At 43.4% G+C, this 23,999-nt stretch overlaps 6 protein-coding genes across 7 annotated transcripts in view; 4 read left to right on the top strand and 2 right to left on the bottom strand.

The window, feature by feature from the left end:
• Positions 1–320: 320 nt before the first annotated feature.
• Positions 321–3,792, top strand: LOC109475587 (dihydropteridine reductase-like). The gene is made up of 6 exons (XM_019776286.1): positions 321–623; positions 1,299–1,488; positions 1,903–2,043; positions 2,211–2,319; positions 2,448–2,531; positions 2,861–3,792. Exons 1-6 carry the CDS (start codon positions 537–539, stop codon positions 2,961–2,963), a joined length of 714 nt encoding a protein of 237 aa, XP_019631845.1. The 5' UTR covers positions 321–536; the 3' UTR covers positions 2,964–3,792.
• A 138-nt stretch (positions 3,793–3,930) lies between these two features.
• On the bottom strand, positions 3,931–7,198 carry LOC109475668. The gene is made up of 8 exons (XM_019776432.1): positions 7,059–7,198; positions 6,790–6,960; positions 6,504–6,692; positions 6,079–6,185; positions 5,457–5,600; positions 4,981–5,132; positions 4,449–4,572; positions 3,931–4,218 (listed from the first exon to the last, which is right to left on the bottom strand). The coding sequence occupies exons 1-8, from the start codon at positions 7,108–7,110 to the stop codon at positions 3,988–3,990; spliced, it is 1,170 nt and encodes a 389-aa protein (XP_019631991.1). The 5' UTR covers positions 7,111–7,198; the 3' UTR covers positions 3,931–3,987.
• A 1,210-nt stretch (positions 7,199–8,408) lies between these two features.
• Positions 8,409–12,680, bottom strand: LOC109475532. Its single transcript, XM_019776175.1, has 8 exons — positions 11,959–12,680; positions 11,161–11,331; positions 10,751–10,981; positions 10,028–10,134; positions 9,723–9,866; positions 9,430–9,581; positions 9,055–9,178; positions 8,409–8,850 (listed from the first exon to the last, which is right to left on the bottom strand). Exons 1-8 carry the CDS (start codon positions 12,077–12,079, stop codon positions 8,623–8,625), a joined length of 1,278 nt encoding a protein of 425 aa, XP_019631734.1. The 5' UTR covers positions 12,080–12,680; the 3' UTR covers positions 8,409–8,622.
• Positions 12,681–12,767: 87 nt separating this feature from the next.
• Positions 12,768–16,164, top strand: LOC109475536 (U1 small nuclear ribonucleoprotein A-like). Of its 2 annotated transcripts, none has more exons than XM_019776179.1 (4): positions 12,768–12,894; positions 13,578–14,058; positions 14,343–14,508; positions 14,945–16,164. In XM_019776179.1, exons 2-4 carry the CDS (start codon positions 13,614–13,616, stop codon positions 15,102–15,104), a joined length of 771 nt encoding a protein of 256 aa, XP_019631738.1. In that variant the 5' UTR covers positions 12,768–12,894; positions 13,578–13,613; the 3' UTR covers positions 15,105–16,164. The 2 variants fall into 2 exon arrangements, with proteins under 2 accessions (XP_019631738.1, XP_019631737.1); XM_019776178.1 differs by having other exon boundaries at positions 12,791–12,903; positions 14,945–15,298.
• Positions 16,165–18,181: 2,017 nt separating this feature from the next.
• LOC109475535 (sepiapterin reductase-like) lies at positions 18,182–20,422 on the top strand. The gene is made up of 2 exons (XM_019776177.1): positions 18,182–18,893; positions 19,133–20,422. The coding sequence occupies exons 1-2, from the start codon at positions 18,252–18,254 to the stop codon at positions 19,298–19,300; spliced, it is 810 nt and encodes a 269-aa protein (XP_019631736.1). The 5' UTR covers positions 18,182–18,251; the 3' UTR covers positions 19,301–20,422.
• Positions 20,423–20,888: 466 nt separating this feature from the next.
• Positions 20,889–23,999, top strand: part of LOC109475531 (PWWP domain-containing protein 2A-like) — a 13,089-nt gene continuing 9,978 nt past the window's right edge. The window contains exons 1-2 of the mRNA XM_019776174.1: positions 20,889–21,073; positions 21,213–22,795. Of these exons, the coding sequence (XP_019631733.1) occupies positions 20,925–21,073; positions 21,213–22,785 (1,722 nt within the window). The 5' untranslated portion in view covers positions 20,889–20,924 and the 3' untranslated portion in view covers positions 22,786–22,795. The remainder of the gene's footprint in view (positions 21,074–21,212; positions 22,796–23,999) is intronic.

Below are 23,999 nucleotides of genomic sequence, written 5' to 3'. Positions count from 1 at the left end.
AACCGAGGAGGTTTATAGATACAAGAACCTCCTTGGTAAAACATGTAAAAGTGATGGAGATTTTTCTTTTGATGTATTCTCAGAGTGTTATTAACGTAGAATTCGGTTCCAGCTGTAGCTTTTATTCATTTGGGGCTGATTCCAAAACTTTCAGTGTCTGCTTTTCAGTTTTTGTCCGTTCGTCCGTTTGTTTGTTTGCTTGTTTTTGTTTGTTCGTTTCTTTGTTTTTCTTTTCAACTTTTCACTGAAAAATGAGATGGGTAGGTTCATCAACCACTCCTTGTTGTCACCTAGCGGAATTAATAGTAACTGCAGATCATGAAGATGCAACAAGTTCCTGCTCAAACCTAAACCTATTTACTCATTCCAAAGATATCATGTTATCTAAGCCAGTCATTACATCATCAAGTAAAGCTGCATAAGGCATAAGCAGACGTGTACAGACTCCGTGCAGCTCAACAGCCGAAACCTGTCAGTAGGCAACAAACTGGCAAACTTCTCATCCAAAATCACGTGATCGATCACTTGTAAACAAGATGGCCGCGTCCAGTCGTGTGTTGGTGTATGGAGGGAAAGGTGCGCTCGGATCCGTCTGTGTCAAGTATTTCAAGGAGAAAAGCTGGGTGAGTAAACAGTTAAAGGTCTAAGGAGTGCCGTGAGATATGTAGAGGTAGTTAACATTCTGTATAGGCGGTATGTCTCCAGTGTGAAGCTGAATCATATGACCCTCACTCCACTTCGTAAACCATCTGTCATGATCAGGTCGCCGCGTGGGTACGTAACGTTAAACACTTGTGCTCCTATGTAGCTCATAAGTTACAGGCAATATGTCATGTCAGGCCAGGGTCATTGCACAGACAGCATAATTTATGTCACACATTTCAAGGAGGACATAAGTTTATAACAAAGAACGTTTAACGTTAGGACATTTCTGAAAGGGGCGTGTCCACAGTAATGAAGTATTTATTAGATTGTTGCTATACTAGTTGCAAGCAGAAGATGTTGAGAGTGGCCCTTTCAAAGAAAACAATAAAACTACTGATATTAAAAGGGAACCAATAAAATCTGCTCTATATGGATAGGTGGTCACTATAGACTGATTATGAACAGGTGCATGGTCACTATAGACAGGATTCTCAATGTCAATGGGTAAAAATTATCTTAGGCCAGGTGGTCCTTATGTTAAAGTGGTCATTGTACAAGTTTGACTGTAAGTCAGTTTGCTTTTACATGTATGTAACGTTACATGTACCTACAATTTACAAGCCTGTTGCCGGCCATGTCTGTTTTACCAACAGTGGGTAGGCTCTATTGACCTGGTGCCTAACGAGGAGGCTGATGCCAATGTGGTGGTGCAGCCATGTGAGTCATGGCAGGAGCAGACCGACGCCGTGCTGAAGGGCGTGGACGATTCCCTGCGCGGAGAGAAGGTGGACGCCATCTTGTGCGTGGCAGGAGGCTGGGCAGGCGGACATGCTGGCACAAAGGGTGGGAGGCTGAGCCATCTCATAAATCAAGACAGATTTCTCATTTTCCACTCAGGGGATCAATTTAATCTGATCTATCTGTCTATGTTACCAGACCTATTTTAGTTTTTAGCTCTTGTGTCTTTATCTCCAACGTGGGAGCTAGAATAGGCCAGGACAGATGGACACTATATAGGACTATTAATGTTTGTCTCAATGGGAAAAATTATATAAGTAAGGGACCACCAAAAAGTGGTCACATTAGCCAAGTGGTCCTTGGGTTGGTCACTTATACAGGTTTGACGGTACTGTCATGACTGTTTAAGTCAGATAATATTATGATGTTACTCTGACCATAGAATGTGTTTTGTGTGAATGATGGAATAGACAATAACTGTGCTCCAACTTATGTTGACCTGTTCCCTATAACCTCCAGACTTCATCAAGAACTCAGACCTGATGTGGAAACAGAGTGTGTGGACGTCTTCCATCGCAGCCAAGTTGGCTTCACAGCATCTCAAGGATGGAGGAGTACTCACCTTGCCAGGGGCTCAGCCTGCGCTGGGGGGAACAGCAGGTATGAAGGCTATGTGGAACTAGTAATACAACTTATTAAGACACTCACTATGCTTTATATCTTAAACACAAAAGCGTTAAATGACCAAACAACTATCCATTAAATGGCTAATTTGTAACCTTCTTACTCAACCCAGTCCATGAAGTTTTGCCTGATGTGTTGTGCAGGAATGATTGGCTATGGGATGGCCAAGGCTGCTGTCCACCAGCTGACCAAGAGTTTGGGCCAGCCCAATGGTGGTCTTCCTGAGGGGGCTGCTGCAATCGCCATTCTTCCGTATGTTTCTTTAGACACTGCAAATTGAGTACTCTTGCATGTATCCTTGTTCATATTTATTTTCTACTGTATGAAGGAGCAGTTTGTCAGCACTGTGTAATCATTACATGCTGCTCTTGTGTTGGCAGAGTGACCTTGGACACCCCCATGAACAGGAAATGGATGAAAGATGCTGACTTCAGCACATGGACATCCCTGGAGTTTGTAGCAGAGTGAGTGTAACAACTTTTTTCTCATGTTATTGTGCAAGAACCTTGACAGAAAAAGAAGATAATAACTTAAGAAATATATTCACACAAGCTCTTGACATGAAGAGTATGCCTTTCATAAACTCCTTGTTCTTTCATCCATAGACCAATCCCATAGTCCCACCGACGTTCAAGCAAAATGAAAGCATAGGATGCAATTGTTTAACAGACATGCAGCCACTGTGTTGACGTCATTGGTTTAACTACTAATTGCCATATTATACAGTTTCTTTAACTGCTAGTTGTGAAGGACAGTCAGAATCTGTTGATCCATGAAACTGTCTGATTTGCAGGCTATTCTACAACTGGACTCAGGGTAAGGACCGCCCAGCAAGCGGCACACTCCTGAAACTCAACACATCCGATGGCATCACCAAATGTACTCCTGCTAACTGACTCCAGCCAGGAGGCCTTTCTATGGACAACAACGCCCAGCTCCCAGGCTGACAAACAACGGGAAATGATTTGGACCTTGATGGATTTGGACCTTGGTGGTAGATGCATCCTGTCGACAGTGTTATTCATTTGTAATGTTGTTGAAGATAGACTTTGCAAGGTTTGGGCCTATTTTGTCAGTCTAACAAAATGCCTTCCTTCCCAAAATGATACGTATCATCAGAAACAGTTTGTAACCTACCTACGTTTATCAATGATTAGCTGCCTAAAAGTTGCAGGGTTTTCATTGGTATCCTTTGGGTTTAATTGCAAAAACAAGCTAGATACGCTAAGACAAAAAATGGCAAAAATCCTGTTAAGTCTATGTTTGAATGTAAGAAATATTGTAGCTTGCCCAAAGCAGGAAGGATAGAAGCCTCCAGGTAGAGAATGAGAAGGCTTTCTTAAACTCAACAAGTGATCATGTGATAGAGTGTTATGGGTGAACTAATAGATAGTGGTGGTGCAAACTGGTGATTCTTGGTGCTGACTTAAGACATATCTGTGAATCAACATTTACAAGTAGCTAGTAGAACTAAGGCCCTGCAAGTGATTTTGAGAGAGAACTTCTGGCAGCCTATTCACATGTGTAGAAATCGTGAGACATGACTCTGAAAAGAGAAACTTGCACACAAACATTTGAAAAGCACATTTTGTAGGCTGAATAGCTGCAACAATAGGTCATGGTAACAAATGTGGAGACAGTTTACGTAGACAAGTGTATGCGTACCAGGTCTAAAGCCCAAACCATTAAAATGCAGGTGTCATCCAGGAAACCAAGTTTGTTTAAGTGTCCTCATTATTTTTTTAGTGGCTATCTAAAAATTAGATGTAGGAAGGAGTGACAGTATTCTGTGAAAAAAAAAGGAGGGTCTTGGCTCATAAAAGTATAGGTAGAGAAAAAACAAGGATACTTTGAAACAACAAAAAGGATTCTCTTTTTTATTTTTCTCTGTTTGCACTTTGAAATGGTTGCTAGTGTGCATCAATTACCATGCACATGGTCTGGGTAGAGTTGAGTGAAACATTTGGAGTACCAGATGCTGTGTCCCAGCCCCTCAGCCTCACAGCGGGTCATCATGTCACTCAGCACGTCATACGGGGTGTTCGCACCCGAGCCAATGCACCGGATCCCGGGCACCAGCTTGTCCTTTCCAACTTCTTCAATGATTTGGCTCAGGTCGTAGTCAAAGGACGAGGCTGTATCACGGTAGATCTGGAGGGGAGACAGCAGAGTTGAGTAGAACTTGCATGCTTACCAGTAGTTCTGTAACTGTGCATTGCTGAGGATAAGCTCTTCAAGGCTGTCATTTCATCAAGCTTGGTTCATAGTCTAGTTTTTATCAACAGCAGTAACTGATTTGATTTTTCATGTATCCATTATTCCATGGAATCTTTACATACAGCATTTACTATGAGCACACCATGAAGCTATTTCTAGCCCACCTTTGGCACATATTCATGGAAGCCGATGTCGTCCTTTGCCCAACGACCCCAGTCCATGTTGTAGTTCAGCAATGATGATTGAGGAGGTGAAACCGGTGCCAGCGACACCTTCCCAGACACACGTCTAGAGAGAAGATGTGATTCGGTGGTGTCAGCAAGTTACAAGTACGGTCCATAGCAAAGAATAACAAGAATTTGGAAGTTTCAGACTTTAACTTCAGATCTTCAAGTTCACAGACCTTAGGAAAGTGGGTTTGATTGGATGTTACACCATTTCCTTAATTTATCCATATACTGACCACTTAGTCCCACCCTGCATGCTGGGTCACCTTCAGGCATGACTATCAATTGTCAAAATCTCCTCCCACCCATCATGCAACTTCATCAATTTGGACAGAAAGAGACACAAACCCACAACTCAGCCACCTGATTATATCTGGAGAACCCTGGTAGTATATCTCACTTAAGGGGCATGTAGCAGTAGCTGAGAATAGATAACCAGCAATTGTAGTGAAATTCTTTCCATACTCACTCTAGGATGTAGTTTGCAGCATCATTCATTGTTACCACCAGGTCACTTCCAAGCTGGTACGGTTGGCCAAAATGCTCGTCTATCTGAACACCACCCAACCCAGGGTAGTTGTCAAATGCATCCTGCATCATTCCAGCAACAAAGTCCAGGACCTGAGGGAAAAGCATTGAGTACATACCTGTAACTAACCTTCAAGGTGTTCCATTTCAGGTCTGTTCAAAATGTTGTGTTGCATCCCTTTCATTAAAAAGCTACAACTTTGATGCCAGAGACAACTTAAATGGTAGAGGACAGGCATCAGTAGCCTGATATTCATCTGATGTTATACACAACCAACAGCTAGGTACGTTATCCATGGTTGATCATTTTCACCTGAGACAAGTGCCTTTTCCAAGGGCACAACACTGGGGCCTACCAGGGATTCGAAGCCGGAATAAAAGGTGGATATCTGACAGGGAGGAGGGTGATAACCTCACCTCAAAGTTGCCAGCATCCATCCACCAGTAGCCCTTTGCCTCTCCCTTCATCCAGCCCATGTTATACACAGTGCTGGAGAAGAAGGTCATAGTGGGGCTGTCACCCCAGGTAGCTATGAGGCCATACTCAAACCACGCCCATACCTGTGCACGCATAGAAAGGAAATGGTTTGCTTTAACAAATGCTTTATACTAGTAACTTTATTTTATTCGAAGTTCATGCAAAGTACATTGTATCTACACAAATTTTACGGAATACGTATGAATTTATGCCTTGAAACATTCGAACATACATGTGCATTACTAGGTGTTCTAAAATCTACATATTAGCCTAGTGACTGTAAGTTAGTCTATATATATCAATAACAAAAATCTGAATTCGTATGGCCCAAAACGTGTGTGGGCACATTTATCGTATATCGATCGCCGTACGATTTTGTTGTAGGATTTCAATAATCAAGCAGGCTTATGATAAAGCAAACCGCGGACAAGGATAAGACACTCCAATTCCGTAAGAAGACAGATGACGTTTGTACGACACGAGCACGACTATCCCGAGGACGTCCTCGGTTTGGGATCGTACGACGATCGCAGGACGAATGTGACCGAGCCCTTTGATTACCTCTATCCCCCTCTTCAGTCCCTCCTCTACAGCCCAGCCCAGCACGTCCCTCACAAACCCACGGATCCCCAGAGACTCGAAGGTCGGGGAGTGGAAGTAGATCTGGCCTGTGAACACATGCTTTGATTTTTTCCCAATACAATAACAACCATGAGTACTTATTCTAAAAAGCACTTCAACCACCGCATCTTAACATAATTAGCTTGGTGCGTGTGTGTGTGCATGTGCGCGCGCGCGTGCATGTGTGTGCGTGTTTGTGTGTGTGTTCCACTTTAACATTCGAGATTAGTCATCAGTCCAAAGATATAATCTCCTTCAAGAGAACCTAGACAGCTGTATCAATACAATTGTGTACATACGGCAGTCTATATATGACATATCTTTTCGTCTGTAAATACGCCGATATGTAAAATAAATAGTCATACCGTCGGCCCATACATTGAGATAGACACGGTTGATGCCTTTTGCCTTGAGCTGGGCGAACGAGACAGCCAGTTCAAACTGCGTGTTAGCGTGCTCGTAGCGGCTCAACCAGGTGGCACGAACGTCACCATACGGGGCTGTATAGTTATCTTCTCCCAATGACGACCACGGTCCTGCCCCGTTGTCGATACCTACAAAAAGTAGTTAAAAAGAAAGCGTTCATAAAGTAGATTGTAAGCTGCCCATACTAGAAGTTGCAGACAAGACAGTAACCTAAAGATGTCGTACTTGAGTTGGTCTGGCATCCTCCGTAATGACAGCTGTAACAGCACTTGACTTCGTCGCCGTAGGAAGGACACTTGCCGCTGACGTAGTAGCCGTACGGACAGGACTCCACGGTGACGCAGTGGCCGTGCTGTCCGTTAACGGCGGTGGAAGTCGCACATTCAGGATCGTTAGCTGGAGCGAGACAGAAATTAGACACTCATGATTCCATTTATATAACTTTGTGCCTTGACGTATAGGAATTGTACCTTTTTACGTGTGATCATACTAACCGGAGGCAAGCGCCAAGAACACGAAGGCAACAGCAAAAGAAGTCAGCGCCATTTTGCACAGGCAAAGATGCTCGTCCAACAGTTCTGATCCTGGAGTTTACCACTGAGGTGCCGGCTTGCCTATTCGGCAGGACGGGCGCTTATTTTAAAGGTGCTAACCGCTATGTTGATTGGTCAAGCCGTGTTTGTACAATGGTGTAATTGGCTGGTGTGTGGCGTCCTGTCGTGGAAGCTTGGGAACTTTTCTTCTATTTTCCCTCATTGGGTCGTAGGGTCATGGTCCTGTTTTTGATCAGAGGTGCATGTAGTCGCGTGGCGCGATAGTCTACGTGTCTAGACGTGACCGCCAAATGTACATGTTTCTGTCATGTCTACAGGAGACCACTGTTCCTGTTGGATAGAGCTTAATACACAACTAAGTTATTTTACAGGGTAGTTCGTCACTACTGCGCCCGTCGCATACATGTACACGCTCTTATCTTGGTCTGTGAAACTAGAATATTCATGCTATATTGAATAGTTCTTATGTTCATATCTTTATCAGAATGATCTAGGCAGCCATTGCAATTGTAGTATTTTTCAGCCGTGAGTGGTTGAGGATCTCCGAGGCGGGTCCCAAAACTCAAAAAAGGAAAAATAGTTGGAAGTTTTTGTTAAGTGTTTATAGTTCCACATACCTACTCCATGAGTATGCGCCGAGCCCCAACATCCACACTCTGCATTGCTTTCTAATGCGATGAATCAGCAGACATGTATAGAAATGTGCACGTTTTGTGACTGCCATAGACACGTGGACTATCGTGCCACGCGACTAAACGCATCGACATCTCTGATCACAAACAGGACCATGACCTACGACCCTATGACGGAAACCTGGTCTGAGAATAGATGGAATGTTCCTAAGCCTCCACAACAGGACGTGCCGCTGGCTCTCCAGACAATATTAGTCCGACCAATCAACCTAAGCCTAAGTCCCAAGCCTAAGTCTGTTTGTAGCTTCACATTCGTATACCGTACCTATGAGCCTATTCGGCCGACCCCCATCTCCCGATGTCTGGTATTGCTCAATATCAATATCTCTGTAAACACTTGAAAAGTCCTCTGCAAATTGTAAAGATGACGAGCAAATCATAATTCTGGGTCTGGACTGGAATTCAAACCCAAACCTTATATAAATAAGCTGGCCTAAACTTCTGTATGGTACTTGGTAATGTGCCATTCAGTCGGTACATGCGGCCCACGAGTGTGTGTGCGTGTAGTTCAGCACCAAGGACAGGAGAATCGGTCTTTGACATTAGTATCGTTGCTGTGTTCTGTCAGTCACTGGTGGTAACAAGTACTGCTGGTGAGTTATTCACTGGAAGCGAGAAATACGAATACATATGCTGGGTGTGGCTGAACATACGCCCCAGACATTCTTAAAATACATGCTCTAGCTATCTGTACGCACAATAACTAACAGTAATACAATAGTGCAGACTTTCTTTCTCTCACTTGTTTGTTTCTTTATTTGTTTTCTTTCTCTCCATATGCACTTTGTGATGTGTTTGCTCTCGCACATCAACTATCCAAGAATGAGGTCTGTGTAGAGCAGCGTGAAGCATCTTGAGTACCAGACGCTGTATCCGATACCCTCGGCCTCACACCGACTCATCATCTGACCGAGTGCGTCGTACGTCGTGGGAGAACCCGTGCCGATACACCGGAGCCCGGGGACAAGCTTGGTCTTACCGACCGCTGCTATGACGCGATCAAGGTCGGCGTTAAAGACTGAGGCGTATTCACGGTAAATCTGGTGGGTAGAGAGAAACTGGGTTGATAAAGCTTACACACACATTTCTGTAAATATCAACATGCTACCTAGGACATTGATGTTTATTTGTTCCTCGTCTCTTCTTGGTACAGGAACAAGGAACTTCATTTTGCAAAGGATGTCCAACGGATAAGTATACTATATGTAACTGTTGTTACTCTTTACGTAGCATTTTCAACTGACCTGAGGAACGTACTCGTGAAATCCGATGTCCTCCCTCGCCCAGGAGGCCCAGTCCACGTTGTAATTCGTGAGGGAGAGGGTAGGAGGGGCTATCGGTGACAACGACACCCTGCCAGACACCCGACTGAAAAGGTGGTGTGATTTTGCAAGGCGTTAGCAGACTAGTGCACAGATACTGCTATGTTGAAATTATAAGGCCACTATTCGTTATACGTGTATTTACATGTGCTATCCTGTCGCATAAATGGCATTAATGACCTTCGCATCCATATCCTTTGCTCATTGATGTGTGAGCCATTTCTTACGCTTTTCCACTGATAAGCCAGTATATTGCAATTGTCATCAAGAAAGGTCCCCACTCCAGCCGCCACTTACCCAAGTATGTGCCTTGCGGCGTTTGTCATCGTCGCCACCAGGTCAGTTCCAAGCTGCCAGGGTTGAACAAAATGATCGTCCAGCTGAACACCAGCCAACCCTGGGTAGTTGTTGAAGGCGTCCTGCATCATGCCGGCAAGGAAGTCCAGGACCTGAGAAATATAGAACGTGTTAATGTATATGAAAAACTGACCTTGGTGTGTTCAAAAATTGTGCCGAGAAATGCGTATGTATGCAGACCAACAGCAAAACCTCTCAGAAAACACAGCATACTGAACCGGCTTTTATCTCACCTGTGTGTTTCCTGCATCCATCCACCAATATTCTCCAGCCTGTCCCTTTATCCATCCCAGACTGTTCACCTTATTTGAGAAGACTGTAACAGTTGGGCTGGAACCCCAACATGCCTTGAGACCGTACTCGAACCACGCCCAAATCTATTGGAAAAGCGGAGAAAGGTACAATGTACTAGATTCAAAATGCAGTCTTCATTTCCTTGTGGAATTAATCCTTGGCATCAGAATTTATATATTCTACACTGCCGTCTCCAATAATATCCTGCAAAAGTGTCTCGGCTGCTGTAGCTTAAACACGTTACCTCGATCCCCTGTTTCCGTCCCTCTTCTACAGCCCACCCCAGGACGTCTCTCACCAGCCCATGGATCCCCAGAGACTCGAAGGTCGGGGAGTGGAAGTAGATCTGGCCTGTTGACAATAAAATGACGATCTCACATTTGTCAGACGATCTCACATTTATCAGGAAATTCACAGTCCTTTATTTCTTTAAGCGTCTAAGTGAATTTCATTGTAATAATGTTGGGTTTCCGTCTAGTCCTGTGACTAGGACTCAGTGACTAGTATACTCTGTTTATAGGTATAGTTGCCAACTTGACACATATAAAACATAACCATTTAGAGGTTTGTCTTACTAATTAATAAGTACGTTTTCTGATTGCGGTGCTTTTACAATATACAGTAATCGTACTAACTGGACCACGTGGCTAAGGATTCGTCAGAACTTTGACAGAACAGAAGGATGGCGGCTGAGACCTACTGTGCTCTTACAATCACACTAACTGGGCCACGTGATTTTACAATACTAGTATTACTAACTGGGTTACGTCATCATCGGCTGACGATGGACATCCAAGAAGAACTGGGCCAAAAGTTACCGGTTTAGAAATTCTGCTTCGTCGTGGGAACCAGGGCAGCTGTAGCAATAATGCTGAGTAAATTCAACCCAGCTACAGTATATTTTGCTGTAAACACTTTACACAATATCCTTCCGATGTGATATAAATAGAATTTGCCCCATAGTTACCGCTGGCCCAGACGTTGAGGTAGACACGGTTGATCCCCTTTGCCTTAAGTGTGGCAAAGTTGGCTGCGGTCTCCGCATGGGAGGTGGCGTGGTCGTACCGACTCAGCCAGGTCGCGCGGACGTCAGCATATGGCGATGGTCCCGTTTGCGTTGCTGTTCCGGTCCCCGTACTTGTCCCTGTCCCAGGGTCTGTCCCGGTCCCAGTCCCTGTAGTTGTCCCCGTTCCGATATCTAACAACAGAAGTACAAGACATCCATTGAAAAGTAGTAGCGAGGTCCACTCGAATCGGCAGAGTAATGCTGCCGAAGGCAGACACAGAACTAGAACTAGTACTGAATCCTGTTATGGTCTTAATCTTTAATTAGAAGTTCCTTTAAAAGAAAATAAAATAAAAGAAATGGTATCGTACTTGAGCCCGTCTGGCATCCTCCCAGATGGCAGTTGTAACAACATTTGATGTCGAAGCCGTAGGAGGGACAGAGGCCGGAGACGAAGTAGCTGTAGGGACAGGAGGACACGGTGGCGCAGTGACCGTGTTGTCCGTTAGAGGCAACAGTACCTGTACATTCAGGGTCGTCTCCTGAAGAAGTAGAATTATTGCGTTGGGATAGTCTCTATTGCATGCATGGTAATATAATGGAGGATATAGGATAGGCTAACTGTAGGCTAACACGTACCAAAAAGGTCTCCTAGTAAAAGACCGCATGTGTCGGTAGCCTCCATAGCATGCCAAGTGGGGGTTTGGGGGGTCTTAATGGTCTTTGGGAGCTTTTATGTGCTATTTTCTGATTGTATATAGACAACATAGCCGACCTGGTTGAATTACCCCCCGTTTTTAGAACTGGGCTGATTAGAAAACAGCCGAAGACTACCAAACCTAGCCTCTACCAGGCACCGCGGATCGCTGGAAAAATAGTAAAAATTGGCCGAAATAAAGGGATAGTATACCAGAGAAGATCCAGGGCCATAGAAGCTCCAATTTGCGACCCGTGATATCTACTATTTTTCCAGCGATCCGCGGTGCCTGGTAGAGGCTATACCAAACCCCCAGTTCTAATACTTCTATAAGCCTGCTACGGAGGCTAATGTGTCGGACTTTTCAAGTCTCGTCTTTCAAAAAAATATCGAATTCAATACGTTTCTAAAGAGTTGACTTCTTTCAGTATTATCAGTACCTCTTTTCTTTACGATATCATGACATACTCACCCAAGACAGACCCGATGACAAGGAAGGTGACTACTAATCCAGTCAATACCATTTTGGACAAGCAGCGCGTTAACCCTGATCGATGAGAACGATACATGTATATGGAGAGCGAGGTCCTCATTAACCCATTCCTTGCTGTGTAACCCCATAACCAATGGAGAATGGTTAGCCAAGCGGCTACATTAGTCTGCTTAAGGTTAAGTTGACGGTATTACGGTACATTGTATATTGATTGCCCATTCTCTACGCTGATTGGTCTGATAATATTTAGTTCGTGTGTTTACTCACAAAGATGTATTCGCTTTAAAACTGAGTAAAGGTCTCATTACATCGTGCTGTTTGACCACCCCAAAACACCACATTTATATCCATAAATACATTTTGTACGATCATCAATATTGTTCAGGTTTAATCTGCTATGGTTATCCCACATTTTTCAAAGTTAAAAAAAACAACTAATATCTCGTAATTGCATCATTGCCTTCTGTTTTCGGGGCCGCGTGTGTGCGCGCGCGTGTGTCTCTATCTCTGTCTGTCTGTGTGTGTGAACAGCCATAATCATGATAATGATATTTTGTATCACGGTGGGAGGTCTGTGCGAAATGGCTGCATTTGGTCCCCCTTGCGGCTTATTATGGTACTGGAACGGAGCCTCTGCTTTTGATGATGTACATACATGAAGTGACATACTAGTGAGAAGGTTGATTTGCCTACCAATAAATTGAACATGCCTTTATGGATATGGTGTGAACAAAAACAACGGCGCCACCTGTCGGCAGATGTAGTATTGCAGGACCCAGAGCCAATTTGACCCCCGTTGACCTCGTGACGTCAGGACCACGCCGTGCAGACGTTGGGACAAGATTTAGCCTCCCTCAGTCATCAGGAAAAAAGGCCTCTTGAGACACTTTTTAAGGCTGAGTTCTGTAGCTAAAGGTAACCAAGGTATTGTTTATTGTTGTGCTGACTTTAAAGATTTGTTCTAGACGGTAAAATTTGTTGTAGACGGCAAAAGACAGCTCCTCGAAAGTGGCCTTTGTTGCATGCGCGCGCGTCGCTGAGGTGGGGAGGGGGGCGAATAAGTGAACTATACTGAACAAGTCCTTTTAAACCTCCTTGATTAAATCTTAACGTAGTAACATCTTTACGTCGACAGAACAAAAAGGAGGGTCGGTGGTGGCGTAGGTTCTTGATCCATTTATAAGCGCCTTTTCAAAAGAAAGCGTACCGCGGATTTCGCAAAGCGCCTCAGGAGCAAGCCCCGTCAAAACGTAGACATGCAAAAAAACAACAACATAGAAATGCAAATATATGCGTTCTGTTCACCACGGCGATCATCACCTTTCGAGTCTGGGCATGTGCTGTCTTATTTATGAACCTCCTTTCATGTAAATATTATGATGCAAGTAAAAGTTGATGTTGTCTGTGTTCTCCGCTCAGCTTGTTCGAATGTGCTTTTCTTCCTCCCTCATGTGCAGTTTCTCCTCACTTTGTGCTCTTCTCATGCTGCTCTTTGGGCGGCAAAACATGCCCTCAAGAGTCACCGTCACTGCTGAGAACTTGTATAATTTGTAATGATGATGTTTCTAGGCAGGCACTAATCATCTCTGTCACATTAGTTTCTAAGTTGTACAGCTGTTGACGAACCAGTTACCATGGAGCTGCGACCCAACCACACCATCTACATCAACAACCTCAACGAGAAGGTGAAGAAGGAGGAGCTGAAGAAGTCCCTCTATGCCATCTTCTCCCAGTTCGGCCAGATCATGGACATTGTCGCTCTCAAGACGCTGAAGATGCGCGGACAAGCATTTGTCATCTTCAAGGACATCAACAGTGCCACCCAGGCGCTTCGTTCCATGCAGGGTTTCCCGTTTTACGACAAGCCCATGCGAATAGCCTACTCCAAGACAGACTCTGATGCCATAGCAAAGATGAAAGGTACGTATGTGGAGAGGAAGAAGAAAGAGCGGCAAGAAAAGGCTCCGAAGAAGCCGGCTCCACGTCCCCAGGCAGCGGCTCCCGCTCAGATCCCTCCACAGCAGCAGCAGAGGATGCAGCAACAGCCTCCTCCCATGATGCAACAGCAGATGGCACCAGGTAAGACACTAGTGCTGGAAAATTTGGTTTTTAGTCCAGGTAACAGACAACAAGATTTTGCCAGGCTTAGACAATACATGTACTTTGCAGTCATGTTGTTTAGAGTACAATGGACATATATTATTATATGCCATGGTAGCTATTTTTTTCAGAACTGCATTACTAATTGGCTAAACAGGTTGTGATGTTGGAATTTTTCTGCAGAGATTTCTCAATTTTTTTTGCCCTATCTGGAAACAGACAATTGCTTCAATTACTGAACTTTGTTCCTGCATCTCTGTTAGGTGGGCCTACACCAGGAATGGGCCAGCCACCACAGCAGATGATGCCAGGCATGGCCCAGCCATCCCAGCCTCAGCCACAGGCAGAGCAGCCTCCCAACAACATCCTGTTCCTCACCAACCTGCCTGAGGAGACCACGGAGATGATGTTGTCCATGCTGTTCAACCAGTACGACTTTTTATTATATATGTTGGGCATAGACATCCCCCTCCCCAATAAGAAAGACCAATAGACCATAAAATTTACTTGCTGTGGCCTAAGTAGACAGTTATGTAACTTCCTCTGGGTATTGTTTTGGGTGGCTGAGATGTTTGAGGGTTTGTGAGTCTTGTTGTCCAGAAAGTAGATTGAGAGCATGTGGATGGGGATGACAGGTAGAATGGCAAGAGGTCAAAAGGTCAGACACAGGAGGTCAACACTTCAGACACCAGAAATGACGAGCCAGCAGGAATTCAGGAAGCCAAGGATTCCATGACGGGGCCCTCCAATATTTACCGGAAGCCTGAATCTGATTTCTTATTTATTCTGCATAGCCACTTTAAGGTAATCCTGTGGCCTGTTTGGCCAAATTATTTACCATTATGGTTTCTTTTCTTCCCTGTAGGTTCCCAGGCTTCAAGGAAGTGCGGTTGGTTCCAGGTCGCCATGATATCGCTTTTGTTGAGTTCGACAACGAGATGCAGTCAGGGGCTGCACGTGATGCCCTGCAGGGCTTCAAGATTACACCAACACACGCAATGAAGATCTCCTTCGCTAAGAAGTAGATGGTGGGGTAATGTGTATATGGTTTGTACTGCGGGTGCAGAACAAAGCAAGTGTCAATATTAGATATATTTTGTATCCTTACATGCAACCAGCCTGCATTGCACAACCGCTAGCCATGGTTTGCATTGCACTATAGGCAGTCATGGTAAGCATTGCACTACAGCAGGCTGGCTTGCATGATTTATCTAAAACCTTTGTTATGAGACTGGGACCAGATAAGACTGTTTTGTTTCTCCTAGAAATGAGATCTTGTAAAACAGGATTTAACCCACTTAGAAAGGACTTTTTTTTTATTTGCATGTACCTGGTTTCTCCAGAAAGCTGGTTTAAACCCATTTAACTGGTCCCAGTCTAAATGGCTTGAGATGATTTTGTATCTTCAGGTATTGAACATGGGGCATCTGTTTGCATTGCACTCAGGCAAACATGTTTCAATTCATTGAAAAGAACAGATACTACTACAACTGAACTCTTTGAAAATCCTAGAAATGTTTGCATTTGTTTTTCACCTCATGTTATTTTTATTTTTCCACCTGACATGCACGTAGTAATATAATGAATGGAATCAGTCACTGTTGTGCTTGGTGTTTTCTTGTTGTCATTTCCAAGCTTCTAATCCTTACAGAATTTGTGTATCAGATATTGTACTTGGGAAGTAGTCTACATTGCACTGTAGCAAACTCTGTTTGCATTGCACTACTGTAAGACATGGTCCCTTCAATCAAAGAACAGATACTACATTTTGTACCACAATCACAGTACATTTCATGTACATTTTCATCTTCAGTTAATAATGCTCCACTGCATCAAAATGTACTTCTTCAGTTGGACAACAACAGGTAGAAAAAACCTGTCAGCAATAAAGTTTTTTTTGTCTCCTGTATGTATCTGGAAACTTTTTCTAAGCTAGGATGAATCGTTTTGTTTAAGATGCTGTCATGGTAAAAATGCACAAGCGATCAAATCACTGAGATACACAATGCAATTCTGTTGTGATGCCAAAAAAGTGGAGAATCCTTTTTTTTTTCTGAATAAAGTACCAACCAAGCTACTGTCAAATGCCTGTAATTGATGTGTGTCCGTTGACCCTTATTTCGCATTACTGTGAATGCATTTACTAAGTGGGGGTTTTATTTTGTGAAAGGATAGAAAAGTAGTTTTGGTGGAATTTCATGCTTGCAGTTGAAACAATTCTGTATTACAAATTGATTTTATTGTTATGATTTTACAGTAAAAGGCCACTATGAAAACCCTCTCAGTGATACCCCAGTAGGGGTTTTTCGAGAGTATCAAGAAGAAGAAAACCAGGAAAGTAAAACTACCATGAATATTTCATGATTTACAGTACAATTCACAGTACAATCGCACAAGGGCTGTTCTCCAGAATGTTGCTTGATTTGGTACAGTTTTGTTTCAAGCATGAACACTTAAACCATGAAATTATATTCCCACAAACATACTTGTAAATAAATTTATAGTACATGTATCATAGTATGAAGGGGTTTTGATAGCTATGTAATCATTATGTTAGCATGGGAGAAGTTGAGAAAACAGAAGATAAAGAGGTGATCCAACAGCTGCTGTACATTATCCATCTTCAGCACCTCAGTAACTACATGATGGTCATCAACCTCCTTTGACTCATCAGCATTTGATAGTGCTTCATCCATCCTGTGTACCTTTTTTTCTGCGTGAACAAGAAGTATACACCCTGGAGTATGGAAAATATCAGGCACAGAGAATTGTTGCTGGATGAGAAGTTCAGAGCTAGAGGGAAGAGTAGTGGTACAGATGTCCCTTATAAAGTTGAAATGAATATTTGTTTTTAGCAAGGTAGGCAATAAAAGTAACCATATCCTTGAAAATCTATATAATCAAGTTATTCAATGAAGCTGCAACTCAGCATCAGATAAAAACAGTCTGTGCTGGATGACTTGTACCTATAAAAACATTTTCACACTTCAATCTTCTGCAAATATGATTGAAAACGTAACGTTACATTGTGCATATGTAACGTTAACGTTACCAACAAATTATGCACATATCAGTGTGCAGGACAAAGAACCGTTTTCTGTGAAATATGTCACCGGGTAATAGTCCATGATTATATATGAATCATAGTGTTACAACATGATCATGATTATTAACACGTTAGAAGGAGTAACATGGCCTTAAAGGCACTCTATGTAGTTTTTTGCGCAAAAAATTGAAATATTCTAATTATACTAAATTTTGGTGTTATTAGCAGTTACTATCACTTTTCAACACATTTGTGTTATTATTTCACATTTTTTTCGTATATTTTGTCTGTTCAAACAGTCCTTCTTCAGTTCCCGGTGCCACCGGTTTGCTCAGGCAGGACAACAACAACAACATACAGTGGTTGCCCCCTGGGGTGGCTAATTGGCCCGGGCATGCCAGGCTCGATAGACAGGGGCAGATGTCACAAGATATACCCTCCTTAGAAAAAACTCATATCTTTCACATGAGGTGGAATATAATTATCAACTTAGAGTATTTTGTTGGGCATGAATAAACTGTGGCCATTATCCCTTCAAAAGAGATAAAAAATCTGGTAAACGATTAGGTATTTCAGAAACTGGTAAGCTATCAACTGACACCCCACTGGGATGTAGGTCAAACCACTGGGAGTGGACAATACCATATGTGTGGTTTGGCCAGAGGTTGAATAGAAGATCATTCACAGTTTTCTAAGCTTCTAAGGAGCAAGGATGTTGTATTTTTTGCTGGGGAGTATAATTTTGGAATACTAATGGGTTAAGCCAATGTACTATGTAAAGAAAAGAATAAAAAATATACTTTTTGTATTGTCAAAAAACTACATAGAGTGACTTTAAAACTAGTCATAGGGGACGGCAGTCAGAACTCTTTGCGTAACCTTTGACATTTAGATCGCACCACTTACTTATAGGGGGCCATATTGTCATAAATTAGACTTTTATGGGCAGAAAAATCCCATTTGGTAGTTCTCAACGTGTTGTTGGCGTTGATAAAACATTTCATACTGAATTCGTATAAATTTATGGTACTTGCTGTTAATTAAGTTCTGTTCTAATTTTTGAAACATTTACAGTGTGATGTTCCCATGACCGTCGCCATGGATTTTCCCACGCTCTGAGCAAAAAATGGCGGAAGGTGGGGAGGGGTGGACGCCCCCTTTCTCCAAAAGGAAGTCATTATGTGTGATAACTGGAGGTAGCAAAGGGTTCGGAAGAAGTGTGGCTGTTGCTTTAGCTGCAGAACTCGCTCGGGATTCCCATGTCGTGGTGCTAGGACGAAACTCGGAGTCGCTACGTGACACAGAAAAACTGTGCAAGGCGATGTCTCCACACATTCAAATCACAACACTCTTCGGAGATCTGTCCAAGTCTTCCGTCACCGGAAGCATATTTGCGTGTCTGAGGTTTCAGGTCGACCCAACGGACTATAAACACGCTCTTTTGGTGAACAACGCAGGGACCGTTGGGAACGTTAGTCGGAGAACTTGGGAACACAGCGACCCTCTAGAGCTGGACTCGTACTTCAACTTGAACGTGGCCTCCGCGGTCTCTCTAACGGGGAAGTTTCTTGAGTTTGTGAGACCGGGGAATTTGCCATGTACAGTGGTGAACGTGACGTGTGACGAGGCACAGAGGCCGATGAAGTGTCATTCCCTGTACTGTGCAGGGAAAGCCGCCCGGGAAATGATGTTTAAGGTCATGGCACAAGAGGAACCTCACATTCGAATTCTTAATTACAACCCAGGGCCACTTGAAACTGAACTTAAGGTGCCATGACCCAAGATTATTGCTGTTCTTAAGTATAGTTCTGTCCAGATGTTACAATAAACTAATGATAGAAATGTTTCAGAAACTACACTGCAGGGGAACTGACATATCTTGCAATGGCATTGGGGAAAGTACTAGTAGCCTTGTATCACTGAAAAGGTGTGTCATGCAACCAAGATTTACAGGAAGCTTTTAGTTTTACTTTACTTTACTTTACTCATTACTTCCTTTTCTTCCAGACAACAGTAATGATCGAGGCAGCAGATGATGGAGTCAGGGAGGAGATCAGAAGACTACGAGACAACAACCAGCTGATAGATCCTGATATGCCAGCTAGAAAACTCGTGCAACTTTTAAAAGAAGATTTATTCAAAAGTGGAGAAGTTGTGAACTTTCAGGAGAGCTGATACTTATGCTACTTCATTTGATGAATCATGAAGGCATTTCTAGCATTTGCACCATGCTGGAACTAATGGACGTGATTATTGACATATTGCAAGTTGCAATAGCCAAGAGAGAAAGTAGTCCTACCATGAAATGTTACACATAGGACGTGTGAAAAGAAATATGTACTACACATGTACATATCGGGGTGTTGTTGGTAGCTAATGTATTCATTTCTGCAAAGTCTTACCTCGCAAGCAGACAGAATGTGCACCACAAGAAATATGGAACAAAGAGGATGAGTGAGTGAGTGAGTGAGTAAGTGAGAAAGAGGGAAGGAAAGATGTACACATAAGGAGTACCACATAAAGACATGCAAAGCATGCAGGAGCTATACATTTTGGAATTTTGTTATCAATACATCTGACCCAGTTGGTGCAAGATCCTCCTCACAGGACATAGTTACTGACTCTTCTGTCTTCTGTGAGGATTCTTGGCACTAAAAAGAAAAAAAAACTGTCCATTTACACAGGCACTTGGAGATAGATCATGATATGGTGCTAGCCTCTGTGCATGCACCGTTAAAGTTCAGATTGTGACAGTGCTTACATTAGTGGTGCTAACCTATTGCATGTTTGGCAAATGATGAGCTTACTTACAGTATGCAATTTGAGCCTGGCAATTTCTGTGCAAAGCTGGGTTAGATTTTACTGATGGCTGCAAACAAACATTGTGTTTTCACAAATTTGGTACATTCACATGAAGGTGATGGGTACAAGAATACTCTCAGGGCAATCTGGCATTTTTCTTCTGTCAGATATTTTTATATGTCACCAGGAATAAAGGTGTGAACAAATTATGAAAAGGTTGTTGTGTATTTGTGCTGAAGACAAGTAGGGTATGGCACAGGTTTGCTTCCATAGAAATTATGCTTAATGAGAATTTCATATGGCATAAATGCATTACGTATACAATGTAGTTAGCAACAAACACTACACTTGATGCAAATGGAAATTGAATCATCATAATTGATGCATATTCTTCATATTTATTAGTGCAGATGAAAGCAAGTTGGATAAATCATTAACCACATTTATTAACAGTGAATGCCATCACTCTGCTTTCTTCAAAGTAGGTCAACGAGTGATGTCAATGGAGTGAGAATGAAGTCACGAAACATATAGGTTTTATAGGTTCTATAGGCTTTATAGGTTAATTAAGTGCTAGCAAAGTAATTTTCTTGAAAAATGGGGTTTTGTGTACATGAAAACTTGTGAGATGAAGCAAATCATAAAATACAGTGGAAGTTTTTATGGTTTCATCTATTGCCATGAATCGGGATTATATACTATATAGGGTACTTGAGTACATGATGATGAGACTGCATGTGTGCTTCAAATATGTGAGACAATACAATGGACATTCAGAACTTTACATTTCTAAGGGCATAAATTATATTTTCCTATATAAGACTGCTGGCAGTCTTTCTTATTTTGAGATTTAATTTAGAGAAAATATACAATGTATCCCCTTACATTGCATTGGGGACTGTTGTTGCAAAAATGTGGCTGCTGATGTTGACGCATGCGTACTTGGACACCTCGCTGCGCCTTCCGCGCTCCGTAAGCAAAGGGAGGAGAAGCAAATATGGCGGACCCCAAAGCCTCGGAGAACGGGCTGAAAAGGGGCGCAGAAATCCCCGCCACGATCGAGGAGGCCCTCGATGACCTTGTTGTTGTGACCTTGAGGCATGGAGACAAAGTGTTTAGGGGGGTTTTGCTGGATTCCTCGAAAAGGTGAGTGAAAAAGACGGGATTTTCTGCCGCATATTTGGTATGCAAATAAGCTGACATGACTCTGGCATCAAACTTTTTTGTTCACAAATTTCGCACGCATGTCCCAAATCATGACACAGGCTTTGTCTGTTGCTTCCAGGGACTTGCCGTATGGAGTGGCGGACGCCAGACTGCGGGTGAGCGGCGCTGCGATCGTGGAAACGTGCGGAGGAGAGAACAGAGACCCGCAAGATGGCAGCAAGGAAGGGGCCAAAGCCCCAGAGCTCAGCACGCTAAGTTTTCGAGCCAGCTACGGCCAGAACATTCCCTCTCCTCCACCCAGAAGAATCCTGAAAGCTAGGTCTACTCGAAGGAATATTTCTAGCAATAGAAACATCATAGAGAGAAGTAACATCAAGTTGAGGCCACGCCAAATTCTGTGTTCAAAGTGCAAAGAGTGCGTGAAAGATGAGGACTCCTCAAAGGTGGTGACATCCAAAACTACCCAGAACACACAGAGAGCCAAGCTGGCAAAGCTTGAGAACAGTAGAAAGAGGAAGGACATTTCCCCAGCAGCCAGGAAATCTGCGAAGAAGTTGAAGAAGCAGGATAATTTTGAGACAAGAGGGGTAAAGACCAGTCCTCTCATCAAGATTTCCTATGCCACCCCGCAGGGGAAGGGGAAAGTTCTGAAGATTCCGCCCAAAGTGACCAGCACGTACAGGTACGACAACACTGCCCATGACAACAGGTCCCACAGACTCAGTAAGTCCGAACGTGACAAGGCAAAGAAGGTGCTCAAAAAGGCGAAAGAGAGAGCTCAGGGCAAGGCCACAGGAGCACTGGCCATGTCACCCCAGCATCGCATGATACAGGGCACCGCAAATGGTCGTCCTGGCTTCCGACTGAAGCGAGCCGCCATCATCCCCCATGGAACTACTGCGCAGACTCCCCCCCTAACCACCTCCATGGACAGTTTGGACAGAAACAGTGCTGCTTCAGAAGACAGGCCTGCAACAGACAGGCATGGGCAACATGGCCGACAGGCCTCTGTGGGTGGTGCTTATGCAAATGGCCCCCATTCGGACATTGCACACTCCAACGGTGGAAAGAGTAAGAGGGACAAGGACAAGAAGAAGAAGAAAGGTGGTCTGTCCGTCGTGCTGAAGAATTTTAATTCTCAATGGACTCAATCACTAGACACGGCATCGATCAACAGCATGCGTACCGCCAGCTCCCAGTCTTCAGATGCATGGTCAGAAACGTCTGCTCCTTCTAACAGTTATGACTTTGCTCCGGAGCAAGAGGACACAGAGAGCAGGAATGGTCCAAAGATAGTGCCACCCCTTAAGGTTCATCTTCACACCAAGAACGTCACGAAAACGATGACGGCACAAGGGCGAACAGTTTGCCTAGGGGACATAGTGTGGGGTAAGATCCATGGCTTCCCATGGTGGCCAGGACGTGTCATGTCTATCACTGTCAGTAGGGCAGAGAATGGGGAGATCGTACGGCAGGATGCACACGTGGAGTGGTTCGCATCTTCCACCACCTCGCACATCGCATGTTCTACGCTGTCGCCCTACCTGGAGGACTTCAAGCAGCGGTTCAATAAGAAAAAGAGGGGGCCGTACCGGAGGGCAGTCAAAATTGCAAGTGAAGCGTGTCAGAAGCAGACATCCGAGTTGCGAGCCCTGTACACACAATTCGAGACAAACTCTCATGTGGCGTAGACACAGAGTGGTAGGTATTTTTTTGCTTTCATTCTGTGAATAGCCATTTTTCTTTCTGGCTAAGCTCTGACAATAGAGAAGCAAAACTCAAAATAAGGTTGATCTGAAATTGCGTCTAGCCTTTTTATTTCAGTGATTGGTATACTTTTTTTGTCAGAGCTCCCCTCAATGAGAACTATGGCTAATCATGAATGTACAGTTAAAATTATTCTCGTTTTCAGTGATTTTCACCCCAACATTTTTTTCACAGCATGGTTCAACTTCAGCTCATCTATAGTCTCCGCACATGCACGGCCCAATTTACACTTGCAGGATGCAAATTGGATTTGCATATATACAGAAGTAATATTGTCTCCCCCTCTTTGTTTAAAGAAAGCACTGCATGAAGCTATGCCCTGGGGAAGAACTGTATGTCTGAAGACACTTGCAGGTTTTCCAAATTTTCTTCTAATTATGATTGTTTATACAGGGAAGGGGAGTCTTGGTTGTCATCACAAAATACAATGCCTGCCAAGTAATCGAAAATAATGTAACAACTTGCATCAACAGATTACTAGTATGTCAATCTGCCCAAACATGCACATACTAGTACCTATTGTGCAGGTTTCAAAGGTTATGAGTCCAGGGTAAAACTGTGTCCTTCATTATGCCTATGAAGGACATATAGTTTTACCCTGTTTGCCAAGTGCAAGATGTAAGTTCACAACTGATTTATGATGTAAGTACTCCCAGGAAGTACATGCCAGTGAGTGTACATGTACATGCATGTATTTCCAAATATTTCTTTCCCGCCCCGACATGTACATTTGCCAATGTGGAATTCTTTGCCTAGTTTATTTAGAATTTAGAACTACACGTCATGTAAGCTAATCACTCAATGACTTCCATGTCAGGCAGTGTACAGAACCTGGGTTGCTTGAGGGACTTTCAGAACAAGAGGAAGTCCTGCAGCCCATGGGACTAGACAGAAAATAGGAGTGCCATAAACAAGATGAGGCTTGTTTCACAATTGAAGGATAAAAATTACATGTGATTTTACCTCCATGGTTTCACAAGTCAGAACATCCACAACATGTTGTATGATGGCACTTGGTGCTAGATTTGGTGGAAAACATGAAATTGTGTCATCTCAACTTTTTCCAAACAAAGGCAAGCTGCCATGCTTCTGGATCAAAAGAAAAAGGGAATGTGTGTGTGAACCCTGACAATAATAA

This window comes from Branchiostoma belcheri, unplaced genomic scaffold (assembly GCF_001625305.1).
Source record: "Branchiostoma belcheri isolate BF01 breed outbred unplaced genomic scaffold, Haploidv18h27 scaffold34, whole genome shotgun sequence".
Taxonomy (NCBI): domain Eukaryota; kingdom Metazoa; phylum Chordata; class Leptocardii; order Amphioxiformes; family Branchiostomatidae; genus Branchiostoma; species Branchiostoma belcheri.
This window is presented reverse-complemented; position numbering and strand designations above follow the sequence as displayed.